The 12,880-nt window shown below is 35.3% G+C and overlaps 4 protein-coding genes across 4 annotated transcripts; 2 read left to right on the forward strand and 2 right to left on the reverse strand. All coding sequences in view use genetic code 12, as the record gives it.

The window, feature by feature from the left end:
* Nucleotides 1-39: 39 nt before the first annotated feature.
* CD36_64180 (nucleolar GTP-binding protein, putative) lies at nucleotides 40-2,252 on the forward strand (the record flags this gene model as incomplete). The annotated part of the gene is made up of 2 exons (XM_002421085.1): nucleotides 40-849; nucleotides 1,446-2,252. The coding sequence occupies 2 exons, from the start codon at nucleotides 40-42 to the stop codon at nucleotides 2,250-2,252; spliced, it is 1,617 nt and encodes a 538-aa protein (XP_002421130.1).
* Nucleotides 2,253-2,360: 108 nt separating this feature from the next.
* CD36_64190 (RNase of the DEDD superfamily, putative) lies at nucleotides 2,361-3,794 on the reverse strand (the record flags this gene model as incomplete). The annotated part of the gene is made up of 1 exon (XM_002421086.1): nucleotides 2,361-3,794. The coding sequence occupies one exon, from the start codon at nucleotides 3,792-3,794 to the stop codon at nucleotides 2,361-2,363; it is 1,434 nt and encodes a 477-aa protein (XP_002421131.1).
* Nucleotides 3,795-4,095: 301 nt separating this feature from the next.
* On the reverse strand, nucleotides 4,096-5,286 carry CD36_64200 (cell division control protein, putative; the record flags this gene model as incomplete). Its single annotated transcript, XM_002421087.1, has 1 exon — nucleotides 4,096-5,286. One exon carries the CDS (start codon nucleotides 5,284-5,286, stop codon nucleotides 4,096-4,098), a length of 1,191 nt encoding a protein of 396 aa, XP_002421132.1.
* A 3,639-nt stretch (nucleotides 5,287-8,925) lies between these two features.
* On the forward strand, nucleotides 8,926-12,813 carry ALSD2 (agglutinin-like protein, putative; the record flags this gene model as incomplete). The annotated part of the gene is made up of 1 exon (XM_002421088.1): nucleotides 8,926-12,813. One exon carries the CDS (start codon nucleotides 8,926-8,928, stop codon nucleotides 12,811-12,813), a length of 3,888 nt encoding a protein of 1,295 aa, XP_002421133.1.
* Between the last annotated feature and the right edge of the window lie 67 nt (nucleotides 12,814-12,880).

Below are 12,880 nucleotides of genomic sequence, written 5' to 3' on the forward strand. Positions count from 1 at the left end.
TTCTTTCCCTTTTAATTATACATAAACATATATCACATCATGGGTACTCAAAAGAAGGAAAAGCAAAGAAGGGTAAGGGAGAATGATACCAGAGATGGTAATCTTCGAGTTAAAGGAGAGAATTTTTATCGTGATGCCAAAAAAGTGAAACATTTGAATATGTATAAACAAGGAAGAGCCATTCGTAATAAGAAGGGGGAAATAATAAAAGCTGCTGATTTGCAAAGTACAGATATACCAAATGCAAGAGTTGATCCCAATAGGAAATGGTTTGGAAACACAAGAGTGATTGCTCAGGATGCTTTAACCCATTTCAGAGAGGCCATGGGTGAAAAATCCAAAGATTCATATCAAGTATTATTGAAAAGAAATAAATTGCCAATGTCATTATTGGACGAGAAAGATACTACTGAATCGCCGACTGCTAAAATCATTGAGACTGAATCTTATTCTTCGACATTTGGTCCTAAACAACAACGTAAGAAACCTAGAGTTGCTGCTTCTAGTTTGGAAGATTTAATAAACGCTGCTGAAGCTGATTCGACTCAATTCCAAGAAAAACAAGAATTGAATTCAACTCTTGGATTAATGGGTGGATCTATCTTGGATAAAGATGATTTCACTCAAGAAGCCAAAGAGGCTATTTTCCATAAAGGTCAATCTAAACGTATTTGGAATGAGTTATACAAGGTCATTGACTCTTCTGATGTGGTTATACATGTGTTGGATGCTAGAGATCCAATTGGTACCAGATGTGAATCAGTTGAGAAATACATACGGGATGAATGCCCTCATAAACATTTAATTTATGTTCTAAACAAATGTGATTTAGTTCCAACTTGGGTAGCGGTATGTTTAAAAAACTGGGATTTTTTTGGACTATTTTTTTTACTACTAACCTTGCAATTCTAGGGAATATATCTAAAAAACAACAAACAATAACAATATACTTGCACCAAAGCATTTAGTCAGGGTGATAATGCTTTGATAATTAATCATTTGATTTTTTATCAATTTTTTTTCAACCACATTATTGCCTGTTACATCTTTGGAAGAATAATACAATTCGCCCTGTGTTCCCAAGGAGTGGCTATTTTTTTTTTTGTAGTCACAAGTTGGATCTTGCACCGTTCTGGTATGAGAGTTTGTTCACAACTTTTTGTTAATAGTTTTTATTGACATACTTTAGAATTGTTACGGAATCTTTTTTTGAGTAGAAATTAATCCTTGTGTTCTCCTTAACCGGAAATGCATTCATCATTGGTTTATTTCATAGTATAGAGGCCGACATTTTATTTTTTTTTCTTTAAATCGAGTTGTTGTTGTTGTTGTTCTTTTGGATTATGTTTCCGATTTGCTAATGGTTTTGTTATTGTGAAAAGTAAACAAAAAAAAGTCGAAGTATGGTTTTTGTTTTGTTTTTATTACTAACATTGTTTAATTAGGCTGCTTGGGTTAAACATTTATCCAAATCCTTTCCAACATTAGCATTCCATGCTTCTATAACCAATTCGTTCGGTAAAGGTTCTTTGATTCAATTATTAAGACAATTTTCAACGTTACATTCAGACAGAAAACAAATTTCTGTGGGGTTCATAGGATACCCAAACACTGGTAAATCAAGTATAATAAATACATTGCGTAAGAAGAAAGTTTGTCAAGTTGCTCCTATCCCTGGTGAAACCAAAGTGTGGCAATATATTACTTTGATGAAACGTATATTCTTGATTGATTGTCCTGGGATTGTTCCACCCCTGAGCAAAGATACTGAAGCTGACATTTTATTTAGAGGTGTGGTTAGAGTGGAACATGTGTCTAACCCAGAACAATATATCCCTGATATGTTGCAAAAATGTGAAAGAAAACATCTTGAGAGAACTTATGAAATCAAAGGTTGGAGTAAATTTGAAGAAGACGAAAGTCTATTGGAAAGAGCAAGTACTGAATTTATAGAATTAATTGCTAGGAAGCAAGGTAGATTGTTGAAAGGTGGTGAACCGGATGAAAGTGGTGTTTCTAAACAAATATTGAATGATTTCAACCGTGGTAAGATCCCTTGGTTTGTGCCTCCACCAAAGGATGAAGAAAAAGATGAAGATAAAACAGGTGAGGATAAGAAAATTGGTTACAAAAGAAAGAGGCAGGAAAGAGAAGCTGCTGAGAAAGAGCAACATGACCAAGATGATCGTGAAGAAGAGCAAGATGAAGATGAAAATAATAAAGAACTAAAGAAAGCTAAATTAGAAGAGTAATGAACAGGGTAATCTTATAGATTATTGTATAGTAGTTTTATTTTATTTTATTTTTTTTTTTTTTCTTTTTGGGCGAATAATAATTATTTATTTATTAATACACTAATGTTACACTCTACCACCAAAATGAACCATACCACTTTTGTTGATTATCCCAACTGGAGTGGATGGTGTAGAAATTCCATTAATTCTTGAAGCAACAATTTCATCTTCAGTGGCCCCGTTATTATTTGTATTGTTAATGCTGGTGCCACCACCACTAAAAGTACCCAACCCCCAAATAGTACCTTTGAATCTACTTAATAATGTCATATTTGACCGTCTCAACAATTCCTTGAAACACTCCATTGACAAGTAAGCATGTAATGTAGAAGTTAATTGTTGTGAATGGAAAGTAGAATTGGTAAAATGTTGTCGAATTGCTGGTGATATGGGCAATAAATGTAATTCCTCTGCCAAATATTCGATTGAAGGTTTATTTGTTTTTTCATCTAAAGTATTTGAATTAGTTCCTGCTCCATTTGTTGTAGGTTTGTTCAATATTTGATTGCCAATATATTTCAAATCATAAAAGTTTGGGAAATACTTGGCACACCACCAATAAAAGTCAGGTTCATCTACGGGTAAATCATCATTCAGTAATAAACTAACAAAAAACCCTAAATCATAACCGGCATGGAAAGATACCCAATTTATATTATCATCTAGAATTAATCCACTTTCAATCATCAATTCTGCAAATTGGAAATGTGGGATTCCTTGTGTCAGAAGTAATTGGAAATTAATTTGTGAAGTTTGTGCCAACATGGCTAAATGTTCTTCATTGTACATTTCCTTTGATAAATCATACAAAAAATTAAATTGCCAAATCACTGGAGTGCTAATTGTTTCGTTTTTCGATATTTTGACAACACATAATGATAATTGAATCAAGTTTAACAAATCAGAATTGGCTCTTAATGTTTGAAAATGATAATCTGAAGAAGATTTAAAAGTCCCCACTGGTCGAGCAACTATGCCAGGAATTTCCTGATGAATGGCAATAAAAACTTTTGATGTTTTGTCATTGATAAATGTTCTTAACGATTGAAACTCGTGTTCCAAATTACTACTCCATACTTCTTTTATGATTGGTATAGCCTGTTGCTGTTGCTGCTGTTGCTGCTGAGCTTGTAATTGTTGAAGTTGAGCTTGTTGTTGGAGTTGTTGCAATTGTAATTGTTGTAACACTGGATTTGATGATAATGAACCATTACCAGTGGACGTAGTATTTGAATTTGCACCTCCATTTAATACTGCCAATAGTGGATTGGTTGATGTAGGAGTTCCCATCAGTTGTTGTGTTAATTGTGGTGGCACTTGCAGTTGCAGTTGTTGTTGTAAATGTTGATTCAATAACTGTTGTCTCTGTAATTGTTGTAATTGTAATTGAGAAAACTGAGGTGATTGGTTTGATTGAGATTGGTTCGACTGCAGTGGCTGCGACTTCTGCTGCTGTTGCTGTTGTTGTTGTAAATATTGAAGATGTGGATTAATATTCATTATTCGTTGATCTGTTTATTAGTGGCCTTTGTTTAATATGTATTGTCCAGTTGTTTGTATCAAAATCTAGTTCCAGAATTCAAGATTTGTTGAAGATTTTTTTTTTTACGTCTTGTCTTTTCATTGAAGAGAATATAGAATGGGAAGGGGAAAAAAAAAAATGTGCGAGGGGACAAGTTTTGATAAAGTTGAATCTGTTTTTTTTTTTTTGAAATGTGGTACATATTAGTTACTTTGAAACATGAACAGCAAACCTTTATTCAAATAACTATCCTCTATACACCTTACATGATTTATATACTTACAATTGATCTCTGTAGGTAGTTATATCGCCACCATTTGAGTCTTGCAAGTAATCATGATCACCCATTTTTCTAGGTTTTATCAAATACTGCAACAAAAATGCGATTCCTAAAACTAAAGCAACAACAGCTACTATAATGTAAATAACCCCTAAACTCATATTTCTGCCTCCAAATATGGTGTTTGTAGTTATGACTATACTCTTGGTGCCACCAAATACTTCAACTGGGTAGTTCATTTTAATACTGATTTGATATGTGCCACTAGACATCGATTGAGTGGTATTTTGTCCGTATAACTTATAAAATGAAGGTAGAGCTGCAGTTCTCATCCAGTTCTGCAAATGCTCCCAGGTTTGTAAATCGGGCATATTGTCTTTTGTATAACCATCGGGATACATCTCGTCCCAATTTGGTGGAGGGACTACTTCATCTGGTGAATACTGTGTCTTCTTGAACTTGTGACTACGATCCAGTGGCCAAGATATTCCTTGATCGCTAAATACATAAGTTTCATTGTTATCACCGTTCCTTGCATTTAACAAAACTGGACTAGATATGGTATCATTGAAATAACTGTTTGCGATTAGTCCACAAGGATAAATAAGTTTTTCCTTTCCATTATATACACGATGTTTCAAAGGCTTACAGTTATCAGTAACATCATCACTTGACAAGGCTTCCCCTCGTAATTGCTCTAAATCATAACTTTCGACATATTTACGATGATTTTGATAAAAATTCGTCAACTTGTAGTACAAGTAAACTGGACCATTCAAGTCCTTAGCAAGATTGAATTGTATGACACAAGTGTTATTGTTGTCCAAACGCCATTGAAAATTGGGGTTGGAACTGGGTCCACGGAAATGGTATCCAGTGTACTTCTTAGGAATATTTTCAAAACTATTCGAGGCTTCGTTACACATGGAATAGTCGACAATTAGATCCTGTACGTTGTATGTCGTGTAAATAATAGCTATACCTAGTGGAGTAAATATTATGGCTATTAAGATTAATAATGGTATTACTGACTTTGGTGTCAATATTGGTTGCCAGGCTTTTAATCGTTGTTGTCTGAATGCAGTATTAGGAGGTTTTCTTGATTTGTGAATGGAGCTGGCAGGATCATTGTTTAAAATATCATCATCATCCTCATCTTCTGAAGACCTTCTTTTGCGCAAGAAATTCATGATGGTGGGGTTACTTTCTTGATGGTTAGCTGGGAGGTGGGCTGTACCAAAAAGGTCAAAGAAAACAAAGAAGAAAAAAATCTTAAAGATCAACAAATATTGACCACGATTACACGAAAATCCTCAAACAGGGTCGTGTTAAATTCGCATTTTCTTTAACACTATATTATAAACTGCAACTAGGAGAAGCTTGTTTGATGGGAATACACGACTGAATGTGGAGAAATCAACCTAACCTTATATTGATTGATGAAAGCTAATAAAATAGTTTATTCATCAGAGCAAGGTCTGGGATTGTTGTTGGCCTGTTGGTAAAGAAGAGTAGAGGACAAAGGATGTTGCTGTGGCTGTAAAGGTAACAGGTAATAAGCTTTACACTAATATTGTAGTCTGGTATGCACTTGCAAATAAATGGACCATTACCTATAATTTGATTATTTAGAGTCAAATACTCAATTCAGCATTTGGTAAAATGACTACATTTTCATTTTCGTGAAGTATTTTTGGAGAGAAATTTTTTTTTGGTTAAAATTGTTGCGAAATGAATGCTAAAAATAGAATAACCAAGCCTAGACACTTTGAGAGCAAAGTAAAACCATCCTGATTGAAACAACTTTTTTTTGTAAAAAAAAAAAAAAAAAAAGGATAGCCCCCAACAACTCTTTGTGATATGCTTAACAGGAAGGAAACCAATTGTTGCAACTGGTACAACGGTTCACCCGTGACCAATAATACAATTTTGCAGGACTTGCATTTGAGGCGGTACTTGAAATCTCTCATTGAAAGATTTCAAACATTTTCAATTCCCGGCAAAAAAATCCCTTGTAATTGCACAAAAAAGCAAAATAAATATCCCAACTGTATTATGACCTATGTAATCAACAATCCACAAAGCCGACATTTTCGGTTATGTTGAAAAATTCCAGGTTCTTAGACACATGTATCGTCCACTTGAAGCTAACTCTTGCCATTTAATGTTGACCGTATTTGATCGAAACTGTCATGACAACACGAATTTAATCTTTCGTGACATTTTTTTTTACGAGATTGGCAAATGAATAGCTGGGATCCCCTACAAGTCACTCTTCAAATTCAAAAACTTGGTGTTCGCTTAGAATAAATAGATAAACACCATCTACGTATTTGGTAGTCATTCTGTAGAAATTGGTGTGTCAAAATTATTCGTAAGTGAAATACTCTCGTCATCAGGTGGCACGAGTATCACTTATCCAAGGAAGAAAATAACGCAATTACTAAAACTCCATTGCTTCGGCATTGATTTCCTTATTGCCGGTATGTTATCAAAGGGCACAAAAGCAAATATTCACAAAGAGATTGGGCATATTTCTCTATTCTTCCTTTTAGGTCTAGTTGTACAATAAACCATAAATGAAAAGTTATAATAGGAAATAGAAAATAGAAGATGTACCACCAATTAAATAATTCCCAAATCATGTTTTTATGTGTATTGCGTAATTGCAAGGGCATTGACCTCATTACAACAACGTTTTCTCAAGCGACCCAATCATGAGGTCTATTTACTCGTATCTTGTATTGCTTCAATCTACCTATTCATTTGTACTGAAAAATGAAATAAAATAAAATAAAAGTAACTAAAAACATAATTACTACTTGGCAGTGGCATGGTTGATTAAAAATATCTTCGACACTGATGCATTGGATAAACAACTGATAATCAATTTTATGCTTTTTTGAACTTAAATAATCAAAGCAAGCCAAGAATTCTGGATTTCTACTAAATTCCAAAACAGGAGTTTGGAACAATAGGATTTCCTGGATTGCTGTGTAGAATACCAGTGACTAAATACAATAAAACGGAAATTTAAACGAACCCTTTTAAGATAAACTCTACTTTTTCTCAATTGTTTAATCGTAAGGTGAGATAGAGGATTATTAACAGAAACTTAAAGAATATAACTGATAACACTGATTAGTTGTGTAAAGCATCTAGGTTTAAGGAAAAAACAGTCCCCCATAGCCATCCAGAAAATGGTTTAGGGCAAGGAATACCGAGTCTAGAACGTGAATAAATGTAATATTGATTATTGCATTGGGAATGTCCATTTTCAAGGAATCGAAAAACTTGCATTAGTTTTTTCTTAGTCTTTAATGTCAAAATTAGTTTGTTCTAGTCATTAGAGGGTTTTTGTTCTACGGAAGGGATGGCCTATTCTTTTTCTTTCTTTCTTTTGTACTTACAAACTAAACTAAAACTAACAGTGCTAAGAATATCGTTAGAAGTTTCTCTTTTTTTCTATTTAGACTAATTATTATTATAGATTGGAGAGCTTTGTACAGCAATTTCATATATAGTACATGAATAAATAATAATAAACATTCCTTCGCTAGAACTTGATTTTTTAGTTCTTTCCATTATTGTATGTGGTTTTTGTTTTTGTTCACTTCTTTCTTTTTTCATTTCTTCCCTTAAGTCCGAAAGAAAAAAAAGCCAACAAAATATTTTCACTCCACATTCTAATTGTTCAAGTAATTTTTTATGATTGTAAAATTCACTGCAAATAGGGTCTATAATTGAAAAGAGCATGAGTTATCATTCTTCAAATCCACAACCCGGTTAGAAAACTATTTGTTGAATTAATATAACCCTGGGCAACTTTTAATTGGCTCATTGCTCGTAGATTCTATGGAAGAAGATTCCAAATAAAAAATTATCACCAAACCAGAAGTATATTTAGTCCAAGGAGAATGATAATATAATTACCACAAAGCCGAATTTCCTTTCAACAGCATAACGACTAATGTCTAATAATTTTATTTTTCATCATTTCTTTTTTTATAAAGTTGCTGCAACTAAATGAAAGGACAAACACATGAAGTATCACTACATCGTCATCATCATGCCTATACGGGTATTTCAGAGTTCTTGATTTGCAAAGTATAATAGGAGGCCCCAAAAAGTAAGACAAAAAGAAATAACTGAAAACATGGGTTTTGCATCATATCTTTGAATCCGCCTCAAATCTACATCGAAAGTGTTAAGTCATTGGAATTTTCTCATAAAGATTGACATCAAATTTACGATGCATTGCAAATCATCTTGGAGATATAGATGGTAGAATTTTCAACTCAGGTAGCTAATTGTCAAACTTTTAATATTAGCATTGTCAATTGTACCACCATTTAAGGAAATGATATGGCTAGTATTGACTTTGATTTGTAATAAGATGAAGAAAGAAAAAAGTACAACGTCATTGTGACTTGCATTTTTCGTTTCAACTTGCGTTTTGTAAACCCTCCGCCGGAAATTTTAGGTATTGAAAGCATGATCTAAATTTTGGATATACACATCATCCAGTATTGAAATATGAAGATGAGAATAAACCATGCATACCGAAATTTTAATGTGTGTTTGTATACTTCCGAAATTCGAAGGGGTGATTTTATCATCTTGAATACAAAATGGACTATGAACTTTGCTGTTTATTGCCAATTGCAAAAAAAAAAGGGAATGGAAAGAGATGCTTTTGTTAAAACTTCATCAATTTCTATAAAAGAGGCTCTTCCCCCCCCCTCCCTCTCAATTGAGATGTAATGATTTTTCATTTCTAGTTTCACTTCATCAGAATTGTTATACAACCAAACAACTGCTAACACTAGATGCTTCAACAATTTATATTGTTATTCGTATATTTGTCGGTTGCGACTGCAAAGACAATCACTGGTGTTTTTAACAGTTTCGACTCATTGACTTGGTCCAATGCTGCTAATTACGCTTTTAAGGGTCCCGGATACCCAACTTGGAATGCTGTCTTAGGTTGGTCTTTAGACGGCACTACTGCAGATCCAGGAGACACATTTACATTGATCATGCCTTGTGTGTTCAAATTCATAACTACCCAAACATCTGTTGATTTGACCGCCAATGGTGTTAAATATGCTACATGTCTGTTTTATTCGGGTGAAGAATTCACAACTTTTTCATCATTAACATGTACTGTTAACAGTGCTTTAACCTCATCTGTTAAGGCTTTTGGTACCGTTACTTTACCCATCTCATTCAATGTAGGTGGAACGGGATCGTCAGTTGATTTAGAAGACTCCAAATGCTTCACTGCTGGTACCAACACCGTCACTTTTACCGACGGCGACAACAAAGTCTCAACTACTGTTGATTTTGAAAAATCAACAGTTGATTCAACTGGATATTTGACTTCCTCCAGACTTATGCCAAGTCTCAATAAAGTCACATCTCTTTTTGTAGCACCACAATGTGCAAGAGGTTATACATCTGGTACAATTGGATTTTCGAGTAGTAATGGTGGTGTTTCTTTTGACTGTTCAAATGTTCATGTTGGAATTACAAATGGTGTGAATGATTGGAATTTTCCAGTGTCATCAGAATCATTTAGTTACACTAAAACTTGTTCGTCTACAGGTATTACAATCACATACAGAAATGTTCCTGCTGGTTATCGTCCATTTATCGACGCTTACATTACTGCTTCGGATGTTAACCTGTATACCTTGTCATATACCAATGATTATACTTGTGTTGGTGGTAGCGTGCAACATAAACCATTTACTTTAAGATGGTCTGGATACAAAAATGGGGAAGCCGGGTCTAACGGTATTGTCATTGTTGCTACAACAAGAACAGTTACAGATAGTACTACTGCTGTAACTACTTTACCATTCAATTCCGATGTTGACAAAACTAAAACAATTGAAATTTTGCAACCTATTCCAACAACTACCATCACAACATCATACGTTGGTGTGACTACTTCTTACCTGACCAAAACTGCACCAATTGGAGAAACTGCTACTGTTATCGTTGATGTTCCATATCACACTACCACAACTGTTACTAGTGAATGGACAGGAACAATCACTACTACTACAACACAGACCAATCCTACAGACTCAATAGATACAGTCGTTGTGCAAGTTCCACTGCCAAACCCAACAGTCTCCACTACTGAATACTGGTCTCAGTCGTTTGCTACTACTACTACTGTTACTGCCCCTCCAGGTGGTACCGATACTGTGATTATTAGAGAACCACCAAACCATACTGTAACTACTACTGAATATTGGTCACAATCTTATGCAACAACCACTACTGTTACTGCCCCTCCAGGTGGTACCGATACTGTGATTATTAGAGAGCCACCAAACCATACTGTAACTACTACTGAATATTGGTCACAATCTTATGCAACAACCACTACTGTTACTGCCCCTCCAGGTGGTACTGACACTGTTATCATTAGAGAACCACCAAACCCAACTGTCACTACCACTGAATACTGGTCTCAGTCGTTTGCTACTACTACCACTGTTACTGCCCCTCCAGGTGGTACAGATACTGTTATCATTAGAGAACCACCAAACCATACTGTAACTACCACTGAATACTGGTCACAATCTTATGCAACAACCACTACTGTTACTGCCCCTCCAGGTGGTACTGACACTGTTATCATTAGAGAACCACCAAACCATACTGTAACTACTACTGAATATTGGTCACAATCTTATGCAACAACCGCTACTGTTACTGCCCCTCCAGGTGGTACTGACACTGTGATCATTAGAGAACCACCAAACCATACTGTAACTACTACTGAATATTGGTCACAATCTTATGCAACAACCGCTACTGTTACTGCCCCTCCAGGTGGTACTGACACTGTGATTATTAGAGAGCCACCAAACCATACTGTAACTACTACTGAATATTGGTCACAATCTTATGCAACAACCGCTACTGTTACTGCCCCTCCAGGTGGTACTGACACTGTGATTATTAGAGAGCCACCAAACCATACTGTAACTACAACTGAATATTGGTCACAATCTTATGCAACAACCGCTACTGTTACTGCCCCTCCAGGTGGTACTGACACTGTGATTATTAGAGAACCTCCAAACCATACTGTAACTACTACTGAATACTGGTCTCAATCCTATGCCACAACCACTACTGTTACTGCCCCTCCAGGTGGTACTGACACTGTGATTATTAGAGAGCCACCAAACCATACTGTAACTACTACTGAATACTGGTCTCAGTCGTTTGCTACTACTACCACTGTTACTGCCCCTCCAGGTGGTACTGATACTGTAATTATTTATGAATCCATGTCGAGTTCAAAGATTTCTATCTCCTCGGATGAAATAAGCAGTATCATTCCATCATTCTCGCGTCCTCATTACGTCAACAGTACAACAATTGAGTCTTCCTCTGTCAATATTCCTACTTCCACTGATAATGATAATGTGTTGTTATCATCCACAACTTTGTTTATTGAATCAAGAACAACTACAGAAATGATTTGTAGCGATGACAAAGGATGTTCTGAACTGTCTAGTTCTTCTGGTATTGTTACAAATCCGGATGATAGTGAATCATCAATGGTAATTAATACTGTACATTCCACAACCACGGTGTCTGATTTACATTCTTCCACTGGTGGTATTAGTGCTACATCATCTGAGAATTCTTCAGAGTCAGGAGTATCAATTTCAACAGATTCTTCTATTACTACTACTCATACTAGTCCAAACCCATTATCTACTTCAATGACATCATTGACTCAAATGTCTACAAATCCAAGTGTCTTAGTTAGTGAAAGTAAGGTTACATTTACAAGTGACGGAGACAACCAAAGCGGCTCCCATGGATCACAGTCTACTTACTTGAAATCAAGTATGGGCGTAAATTCTGGATCTACTACTTCAACTGAAATCGAAATTGTAACAACAAGTTCCACAAGCATTTTACCACCTGTTGCTCCTTCTAGTACTGTTTTAACTACTGAATCTACAAATACTATAGAACAACCTACCAGATCACCAACGATTTCAAACACAATCAATGAACTGATTTCTACTTCACAACCTATTGGCGGAAATGGTAACAATACTTCATTAACCAGTTCAGTTCCAACTGTGACAACAGATGCTTCAGCAACTGCAAATGGAGAAGACAACCGAACTGGTTCTCATGGATCATCATCCACTCATTTGAAATCAAGTATGGGTGAAAATTCTGAATCTACCACTTACACTGAAATTGAAGTTACTACAAGCAGTCCAACAGAATCCTCATCACCTATCGCTCCTTCTAGTACTGACGCAACTACTGAATCTACAAATACTATTGAACAACCTTCAATACTGCTAATTGTTTCAAGCACAATCGATGAACTGAATACTACTTCACAACCTACTCCCGAAAATGGTGGCAACACTTCATCAACTAATTCTGGTCCAGCTTTAACAACAGGTACTTCAGCATCTATGACTATTAATAGTGAAGTTGTTACTAGTGCATCAAACGATCAATCACATTCTAATTTTGCTACCAACGACAACATTATTGTATCTAATACCCCACAAACCACATTGAGTCAACAGGCGATCTCATCCTCACCTTCAACCAATACCTTAATTGTTTCCACATACGATGGTTCTGGTTCTATTATTCAACATTCTGCTTGGTTGTATGGTTTGATCACAGTATTGTCCTTGTTCATTTAGAGACTATATTCTAATCGTTACTTTTTTTGCTTGGTCAAGCTTTCATTTATTCTTTCTTCGTGTTTTG

Source organism: Candida dubliniensis, chromosome 6 (genome assembly GCF_000026945.1).
Source record: "Candida dubliniensis CD36 chromosome 6, complete sequence".
Lineage (NCBI taxonomy): Eukaryota > Fungi > Ascomycota > Pichiomycetes > Serinales > Debaryomycetaceae > Candida > Candida dubliniensis.